The sequence below is a fragment of the Salvia splendens genome, chromosome 16, assembly GCF_004379255.2.
Source record: "Salvia splendens isolate huo1 chromosome 16, SspV2, whole genome shotgun sequence".
In the NCBI taxonomy this organism is placed as follows: domain Eukaryota; kingdom Viridiplantae; phylum Streptophyta; class Magnoliopsida; order Lamiales; family Lamiaceae; genus Salvia; species Salvia splendens.
The window spans coordinates 28079668-28090037 of NC_056047.1; the positions used below are offsets into that span (position 1 = coordinate 28079668).

The 10370-nt window shown below is 47.4% G+C and overlaps 1 protein-coding gene across 1 annotated transcript; it reads right to left on the reverse strand.

The window, feature by feature from the left end:
* Window positions 1-1194: 1194 nt before the first annotated feature.
* LOC121770454 lies at window positions 1195-3101 on the reverse strand. The gene is made up of 2 exons (XM_042167184.1): window positions 2781-3101; window positions 1195-2715 (listed from the first exon to the last, which is right to left on the reverse strand). Exons 1-2 carry the CDS (start codon window positions 3099-3101, stop codon window positions 1195-1197), a joined length of 1842 nt encoding a protein of 613 aa, XP_042023118.1.
* Between the last annotated feature and the right edge of the window lie 7269 nt (window positions 3102-10370).

Genomic DNA, 10370 nt, shown 5'->3' on the forward strand with positions numbered 1-10370 from the left:
CTAAAAATATCCTCGATCACGTGTTGTGGGATACCTGCTTGGTGTTGTGCGATCCGGATCTTCCCACGGTCCCATTGGTCCTCACGCCAAAAATCTGCCACCCTTGCCATAGGACTTCTTCTCGTATCCAAGCATAGATCCCGAAGAGGTTTGTCTCCTAACCAAATGTCGTCCCAAAAAAGGATCTTTCCATCTCCTAAAATCCATCTCATGTTCGGCTGCGTTAGGGGCCAAGCCGCAGTAAGCCGTCTCCAAGTAGGGCTATTGCGGCCCGAGGAGGCCGAGGCCAAAGGAGATTTCCTCGAACAATATTTGGCATACATGTGCATTTTTTTTTAATCAAACACCGTCATGGTGGAGGGTTCGTGGGTCCCTCATCCCTATATTTCAAATCGAAAAGAGTACAATTCGTGGCCACACCCGAAAGTGGTGTACCAAAAGAGACAAAGGAGTAGTAGGCGGTCCATACCCACATGGGCGGACCTCATCATACTCCAGCAAAACAAAAAACGATCACCTAATCTAGGAAGACTCGTCCCCTCGGACTCGAATATTAGGGATTCCCAATTCCTCCATGCGGATCATGGCCTTCAAAAACCGTGGGGCCGTGGTGGTAGTCATGCATTGGAGTTCTTCGATCTCGGTCCCCATTTGGGCAAGGAAGTCGGCCACCTTATTTCCTTCGCGGTGTATGAAGGTAGTGCGGAGAGTAAGACGCCGCTTGTGTAGGGCAATATGTGCCATGGCCTGGCGGATATGTGCGTGTCCCCAATCCTTTCCGTCCGCCAACTTAATTGCTTGCTCGGCATCTGCTTCGAGCCAAATTGGTTTCGCAAAGTCCCTAGCCATTGTCAAGCCATGGTGCATGGCTAGTAACTCGGCCTCAAGCGCTGAGTGTGCAGAGAGCGGGAGCGCGAAGGCCACAAGTAACCTTCCCGAATGGTCCCGAATGAGGCCTCCTCCCCCGGCTTTCCCGGTTGCCTCGTTAAACGCACCATCCGTGTTAAGTTTCAGCCACGGCTGGTCCGGAGGTTTCCATTTGACCATCATGGCTAGTGGCTGCGCACTTCTCGGAGCGGCATGACTCGGGATATTGACCCCAAGCCGAATGCCCTTCCAATGCTTCCTTCGGCTTGAGGTTGCCGTTCGACATGCTATTCCGGATGAAAGTAATTGGCTTCTTGGTGTCTGCTTCTATTCCTTTCTGCCCAGATAAACCAAAGGATTAAGGTAAGGCATGAGACGGCTAAGGTGTTTCCTACCTGGTTGCTGTAATCTTGTCCCCCATACTTCGAGCCTAGTTGGGATGGTATCGTTGATCCGAAGAGGTGGGGAGGAGCCTTCGAACCACCCATCAAATTCCCTCCACACCTTTGACGCGCCCACTCCTTGGATGAAGAGGTGTTGTAGGGACTCAGTGTGTGGTCTGTGAGGGCAGCATTGACACTTGGACGCCAGCTCGATCTTCCGCCATTGGAGCTTCGAGTCGACTGGAATACGGTTAGACAGGAGCCTCCAAATAAAGATGGGAATGGTTGTAGTGAGGCCTGCCTTCCAAATATCTTCAAGTCTTTGAATGATGGGCCTTGGCACCCGGAGTGCTTCCCAGGTCGAGGCTAGTGAAAACTCACCACGTCGGGATAGCGTCCATCTCGGAATATCCGGCTCCCCGGAGAGAATCGGGGTGTTGAGGATATCAGTCACAATCTTTTGTGGGAGGCCAGCCTGGTCATGTAGTAGCTGCAATTTAGGTTCATCCCAAGCACCTCCCTTGATAAACTCCGCGACGGGCGTACTAGGGCTGCCCCTATCGTCAATGCATAGCCCCCTAAGTGGCTCATTGCCCAACCAAATATCATCCCAGAAATAGATCCTTCCAGCCCCAACAATCCATCGAATGTGCGGGTGTGCCTGGGCCCAGGCTCTGGTCAACCTCTTCCACGTTGGGCTACTCCTTCCCGATGTTTTCGTGGTGAGAGGTGAGGATGTTGAACAGTACTTACACATCATGTAGCGTGCCCATAGAGAGGTCTGCTCTCGGAATCGCCACCACAATTTAATGTTGAAGGCTCGCAGCACGTCCTTGAACTTACGAATTCCAAGCCCTCCTTCGTTGGTGGGGCAGCACATTTCGTCCCAGCACATAAGAACTGAGAACCAGCAGGAACCAACGCACCTCTCAATAAGGCTAATCCAGGCCTCCGGGAAGCCCATGCGACAGAGAACTTTGATAAGAAAGTCCCACTGGATCATGTCATACGCCTTGGCCATATCAATCTTAATCGCCACGTTCGGGGCCGGGGAGCACCTAGCAATCTCATGGAACATCTCTTGGGCGAGGAGGACGTTGTCGTTCAATAGCCGTCCCTTCACAAACCCAGATTGGTTGGGGGAAATGACCTGTGGCAAATAAGGTGCGAGTCTAGCCGTTAGTACTTTGGTGATGATCTTATTAAAGACATTACAGAGGCTAATAGGGCGATAGTCAGCCCATGTCTCGGGTGAAGCCTTCTTTGGGATGAGCACGATGTTTGTGGCCGTGACGCTTCGGGGAAGGTAAGCCCCATTGAAAAACTGTGCAATCGCTTCCACAACATCCCGACCAACTATCGGCCAACACGCTTGATAGAACGTGGCTGAAAATCCGTCCGGCCCGGGTGCGCTATCCCCGGATATCTCAAAAAGTGCTCTCTTCACCTCATCCAGATCCGGGACCTTGTGAAGATTCCGAAGGGGGAATTTGGTGAATGAGGTTGGTTGAAGTCCGGCTCGTCAAGCACCGGGTTGTCCGGAGCCAGGAGACCCTGGAATAACTCCACTGCCGACTTTCGAATCTCATCTTCATCTGTGATCTCTTGGCCATTTGCGTAGATGGAGTGGATTCTCAACTTGACCCTTTTCTGTTTCACCCAACTTTGGTAGAATCTGGAGTTTCTATCTCCCTCCGCAAGCCACCTCAAGGCCGCCTTTTGTCGCCAGAAATCTTCCTCCATTTTGAGTAATAGGATGTATTCGGCAATGTTCTTGTTAATCTCGGCCCGATGTCGTGGCGTTGGGCCAGCTTCGAAGTTTGCTTGGGCCTTTGCAATCTCATCTTCCATCTTTGTAAGGTTAGCACGAATATTCCCAAAAGTTTCTTTATTCCAAGCCTTTAGAGCTTTCTTGCTTCAAGCCAGCTTGATTTGGAGGTTTAGGAGTCCGGTCGCCTCGGTTGGTTGTTCCCAACAATCATGAACAATCTTCCTAAAGCCTTCATGTCGGATCCACATATTTTGGAATCGGAAGGCGCTTCCCCCGGTGGGTGTTCTCGTCATCTTGCACCGTGCGAGGATCGGGCCGTGGTCCGAGGCGACTCTCGGCAAGTTGGTTATCCTTGAGGCCTCAAAGATCTTGGTCCATGCCTCACTGACAAACACCCTGTCCAGCCTTTCGAAGAGCCCATTTTTGGCCCACGTATACTCCACTCCATCATAGCCCGGGTCAAGAAGGCGGCAATCTTCAATGGTTTCCGCAAAATCAATCATCTCGCCCAGCCGGTTGGTATCACTCCCTACCCGATCAACATATGAGAGGATTGTATTGAAATCCCCTCCCATTAGCCAAGGCATTCCTTCGACTTGGTTCGAGATATCTCTTATTTTTTCCCAAAGTGGATACCTCTCCGATCTTGAACATTTTGCATACACGGCCGAGACGAAAATGGGACTAGCCATGCGGTGTGAGGTTAGCTTCCCATGTAGGATCTGGTCCCCATCCTCTTCAATATCAAAATGGGCTTGTTCTTCGGTGAAAATCCAAACCTTGCCGGTTGAGTTAACGCCTTTGAACTTTAGCCCGAACATCTTAGAGTATCGGTTCGGGTTGGGGGTTGTGAGTGGCTCCATTATTGCAAGAAACATAACATTGTAACATTTGATTAGTCTCTTTAAAACGTTTTGGGTTGACGCATTAGCGACTCCCTTAGCGTTCCAAAACATTAGATTGTATGACATATTAACAAGTAATGTTCGTACCCGGAAGGTATGAAGGCCCTCCTTGAAACAAGACAATTTGTTGATCTTTCTCCCTTATGTGCTACGCGGCTTCAATTTGCAAAGGGATGTCCTCATCATGTTCGGGGGGCGTTTGGAAATCCATGACCGCCACATCTTCCTCACCGCATCCCTCCACATCGTACTCTCCATAGGCCATGAGAGAGTAGTATTTATTTGTGCTCATGATATTTTCGGCCATCCCATCACCCTTCCATCCGCTCATGCTTGTGAAAGGCCGAAATCCCCCACTCGAGCCTCCACGTGAGCCCCCCGGGAAGTCGAAGGCGTTCGACGGTATAAGCCATCTCGCTCCCATATTCAGCCCTGAGCTCCTCTATCGAACTTAGATCCTCGAGCATTTGTATGCTTGCATACCCCGCCCTTCATTTGGTCCTTAACATGACTTTGAGGATCCACTTCCAATTCCATATCACCCCCTTCTTGAGCATCACCCATAATGTCCGAGCCCTCCCACACTGGGTCGTTTCTTTTCTCCCCATCCATTTTTTTCTTTTGCTACTTCCATTCATTGTTGTCATTGGGTGTTGCACTTGAATTTGCTTGCTTGTCGGCCGAGCCAATCGCTCCTTGGGTGGCTTTTTGGGGGGTTGTATTGTAGTTTCTCTTGGCCGGTCTTTCGGTGTTGCCCACCGCATAGCACCCGCTACTTGAATGCCCGACGTGCTTACACTCCCGGCAGTATGCAGGGATCTTATCCCATCGGACTTGTTGCACCGTTTCTCTCCCGCAAATGTCTAAAATGATTTCATTGGGGGGCGGCTTTGTTATGTCAATCTCGACACAAACTCGCGTGAAAGAGAGCCTTGTTTTGTTGGCGCTGGCTCGGTCAACTTGAATCGGGTTCCCAAGTAATTTGCCAATTGCGAAGAGGGGGCCGAATGATCGAACAAATGGATTGGAAGTCCAATTAAGTTGCACCAAATGGCTGCTATTGGTGACTCACAATAGGCGTCAAAGTCCAGCGACCATTTGAAGACTCTCATCGGGTGGCGATCGATGAACCAAACCGGGGTACCCTTCGGTCCGCTTAGGAGCTTAGCGTAATCCGCTAGTTCCTCGCATTGGATAAGAATGTGTTTGGCGTTAATGTATTTCCAAGTAAAACCACGATGAAATTTAATATTATCAAGGGCCTTTTGAATTTGAACGGCTGACGGGATGGAGTGTGAGAATTTACCTATAATCGCGTGCCCCACGTTCTCGGCAAGTTTCTGGATCTCCAACCCCGAAAAATATATGGCCGGTACTCCATTGGATACCGATGCAAATCCGATGTTTTGGATTTCATCGGGCACGAACACGTGCAGGCCATTGGCATCGGGGGCCCCCTTGAGCATATCCGCCATTGAATGCCAGCCATTAGTTCGCTTCGGTCCGCGTTCCCTCCTTCGGCGTTGGTATTTCCATTCGAGCTTGTTCCGGTTGCGTCCCCCTTATTTGCTAGGTGTTCGGCCATGGGAGTTGCTTTGTCTGCAAAGAAGAGGTCGGCCATTGTATTCGGCTTGGGGGAATGACTCGGGTTCACTGCCTTAGTCCCTCCCTCGGTCTCTTCGGCCATGTCCATGGCGATGTCTTCCTCCACCGGTTTTGAAATTGGATTAGTAGACGTGGTTTGTTGGACTTTGTCTCTAGGCATCATTTTTGGTCCATCCATGTTGCCACCCCTTTTTGTCACGCCACTCTCGAAGTTGTCTCGGATCTTGAGGATTCGACCCTTCTCCAAGGGTGGGAATTCCTCATGGTATGGCCTAAAAGCGGACGAGAGAGTTGGCATTGGGGTTTGTAGCTCGGGTCCCGGTCGGGATGTGCGGGGTGGTTAGGCCGTGCACCGTGCGTTCACCTCATGTCCCGCGGCGAGGAGTGGTTGTGCGGCCAAGACGTCGACTGTGTCCACCGCATCCAAAGAGGCAAGATAGAGTAGTTCGTTTGTCGTTGGCTGCACATGGTGTACAACGGCTAGTGTTGCATGTGACTCTTCAACATGGCAAGCCTCCAAAGCACTTTCGAAAAGAGCTTTTGTGTCTATTGCCATTTTCGGGAAGTTTGACTTCCTCTTCCCCCAAGATTTCTTTTGCTTTTGCAGCACCAAGTACCAATGTTTTGTCTTGGCTCATAGGGTTGTCATCCCCTCCGGTGACGGTGGGTTCCACGCCGGCTAGCTGACCGGCCTTTTGGCCGGATAACTTAGTTTTCCGGGGAGATGCTATTAGTTCGGCCTCCACTTCTTCCAAATCTCGAACATTGTCATTCCCAATTTGTTTGTGCTCCTCCGACCTAGATGAGTCCTCCCTCCATTTCATGCGCCGGAGTCGCCGGGAAGATAGGGCCTTTGCACTTGGGACTATCGGCCGAGTCACTCTCAACATCGCCAAAATCGATCCTTTTTCTTAATTGCTTGTCTTCGGGGAGTGGGGATGGAATGAAACGTTTCCGACCGTCCCCTTTAGTAGGTTGTGCCGGGGTGCTCCGCCGCAACACAAGTTTTGCTCTCTTGAGTTTCGTTGCCAACTTCTTGGAGATTTGCTTCGGCGGTGATTTCTCTTCCGTCGTGAATACCATTTGTTGATCCGAGATGGTAATGGCCTCGTCGGGGTCCGGTGGATGGCCCATCGCTTCAGCTAGCTAGGCTAGAGGTGAAGTCTCCGATGAGGATGGCCAAGGGCCAGCCCAGACGTGGCTCCGGGAACCGAGGTTGCGGGTAGGGGCTAGCGCGTAGACGGCGTGACGATTCGTCTAGGCCGACGGGATGTTGGGCGGAGTGGTTCTAGCGACCGGCGCGGGGTGAGCCGTGGGGGGTAGCCGGCGGGGTGTTGGTATTGATGGCGTGAGGCCAAGGTGGGATTGTAGAGAGAAGGAGGAGCCTCTCTCTCTAAAAATCACGCATACATGTGCGTTGCCCAAAGGGAGTTTTACTCCCTGAATCTCCACCACAATTTGGCATTGAAAGCTTCACGACATCTTCAAAACGTTTGATTCCGAGGCCTCCGTCGGCCGTAGGGAGACAAATTTGCTCCCATCCAATCTAATACGTCTGCGTTTAGCTTGCTTGTCTTGCACTCTTTTTTCACCTTCTCTTCTACATGCCATATAAAACCATATGGTGAGTTGATCAATTTTTTTAGAACCGCACTTGATGGTATCAAAACCAACACGTCGACCAGAATTTTCATAAAACTGAATTGCCTTCTCCAATGTGGGAAAGTTACGATCAACAAAGGGTTTCACATCGATAGGGCAACCAGGGGTATGTAAATCTGAAATAAACACAAATAGAGCATAAGAACACAGCATAATAACGAAATTGAGATGTGAAATCCATTATGTGAAAAATTGCAGCGAACATATGCAAAAATAATACACATGTGACCTGTTAAACAATGATGACAGACTTTTTTTTTATCTAAACACCGTCGCGATGGAGGGTTCGTGGGTCCCTCATCCCTCTATTTCCTGATCAAAGAAGTACATAGCACGGCCACACCCAAAAGTGATGTGCCAAGACAAAAGGAGTAGTACGCGGTCTGCTCCCAACAAGGTTCGGACCCCATCATACTCCCACCAAAATTAGAATTAAGAAGCCTAACAGCCGATTTTAACAGACTAATCCCCATCGGTTTGACGGACCCGTATATTAGGGATCCCCATTCCGTCCATCCGGATAAGAGCTCTTAGTAACCTCGGGGCGGTTTGGGCAGTGATCCGTCCGAAGGCTTCGCGCTCAAGGCCCTCCTTGGCATGGAGGTCGGCCGCCTTGTTTCCTTCCAGGGGGATGAATGTTACGCGGGAATTGTGATGCCGCCTAGCGACCACCAACCGTGCCACGGCTTGGTGAACATGCACCGGCCCCCATTTTGTGCCCATCGCCAACTTGACCGCCTGCTCAGAGTCCGACTCAATCCTGACGGGTTTCCCGAATTCTTTAGCCAATTCCAAACCATGAAACATCGCCATGAGTTCCGCTTCAAGGGCAGACTTTAAACAATGATGACAGATAGCATACAACTAAGAGCATAATCAAGAAATAATAGTGAAATGAAAACAAATCAATATAATTAACCTCCATAATTTGTATTATCAACACTTTCATCAGATGAAGAATGATTGTCACAGTGCGGCAGTGGGGGTGATCCAATTTCCATTAACGTGAGGCTCGATAGAAACAAATCTGCAAACAATTTATGCATTCACAATCACATATCAAAATGATAAAAGAGAGAGAGAGAAGCTATGAATCGGGGTATATAAGAATATTTCAGTCTCTGGATGATAATTCCTAAAATTAAGATTTTAGGTGACTAGAAAACTTACCAATGGAGTGATGAAGGAGGAGATGTAAAATGGCAATCTGGTAAATTATTAAAAATGATTATGAAACAATCGCTGAAGATGATGAACACACATTCTGAAATCGGGAGTTAAAAAAAAAATCATATTTTATGGAAGAAGGAGAAAAAATTGCTGAAGAAGAGGATGAATAAATCGACAGATTGATTCGAGAATTTTTTTTTTAATCAAACACCGTCATGGTGGAGGGTCCGTGGGTCCCTCATCCCTAGATTGATTCGAGAATATGGAATCAGATGAAAAAATAAAAGTGAAGACGTGAATCATGGGTAGAAAATTCACGCAGATATGAAGTGAGAGAAAGAGATTATCATGGAGTAATCATACTGCATGATTAACGAAAATGCCATATAAACACAAATGTATAAGTTCCCATATTAGCCTTGTACGATTATTCTTAATTAAAAATGGGAAAGAAATGAAAATATGACAACCATCAGATTTAGTGCTAAGATTGAAAAAAGGGTAAATCGTACGCCCAATAATTAGCCTATGTTTGGTATTAGGATGGATTTTTGTATTGATCAAAATCCTATAGTCATATTATTCACAAATCCACTTCTTAATGCTGAACAAGAGACCAAATTAGGACAATTAGATCTTGTTTTGTTGGGTTAGATAAGAGGATGTAGTGATAATTTTTGTCCTTCATTAGGTAGCCAAATTACTTCAATCGAGGGTCATTTTTGTCAAATTACATTCATAGCACAAAAATAAAATATAAGGAGTCAACATCGGAACAAAACTTCTAACATAATTTCATTCATGCTTGCTTCTCTCTCCGCCAACTTCTCAACTCCAATTCCCTCCGCCAACTTGATCTCTCTCTGTCTAAGCAATAGATCGACAGTGACTTCATCTCCATCCGCCGATTTCAGCATCTCCATCCGCAGACTTCAACATCTCCATCAGCCGACGTCCACATAACCACACGATTCGAAATAGTTGACACAAGAAATTCATCGATGGAAGGTCAAGGTTTATATTAAATTGTTTTTCTGAACTTCCTATTTTGAAGTCTGACTAAAATTGCTTCGATTTACTGTTTTAGATGGACGCCGATTGTGTTCCGGCAGAACGTTCTGCCTCATGTAATACATTATATTGAAGCTTTATATTTTTCAAAATCTACTTTACTTTTCATATGATCTTACTTTGGTTTTCTGATTTTTGTCTAATTAGTTCATAAATCAGTGGGTAACAAGTTCAATTAGGGGTGAAATATAATCGCAAGCTGGTGGCTAAATCGCAGCTGGTCGACAAAGCTAATCTCGTGGGAAGTTCTTTTGCTCTTGAAGGTAAAAAATGAAGTAATACCCTATTTGTTATGAAATAGTAAACGCATGCACTAAAGTAATAAATTGCAATGAATTGAACTGTATTGTATGCATAATTTGCAAATGATTATAATTGTAATGAACTAAATAACCTACTTGATGAAGTTATAACCTCATGTAATGAAGTAATAACATGATTGGATGAACCTAACTTTGTTGTACGCATAAGTTTTGCGAATATCTAATGTAATGAAGTAATAACATGATCGGATGAACTTAAATATGGTTATGAAATGCTAATATGAACTGTATTATATGCATTAGTATGCGAAAATTTATACTAGTTATGAACCAAATAACCTAGTTGAACGAAGTAATAACAAAGTAGTATGCGAATTGAGAGAAGCTCCCACATCTCTCTAGAAAGTCTTGCCCCAACCATCTCACGTCCAACGCCGACGGTCTCCCTCACCTTTGGGTGAGGTGGATATGCGGCCGGCCTAACGTCGGTCATGGTCCAGCCCGGAAGGGACTCACAGGGGAAGGAGGTCAAGGACACGAGTCCCTCTCCCTCGCCGAAATGGGTTTTCCGACCAACTAATGTGAAACGGAATATGAAAAAGTCAGCCACTCCCCACCCCATTAAAAACGGTGGTAATACAAAACGCAGCGCTTGTGTGCCATTGACGGAGAC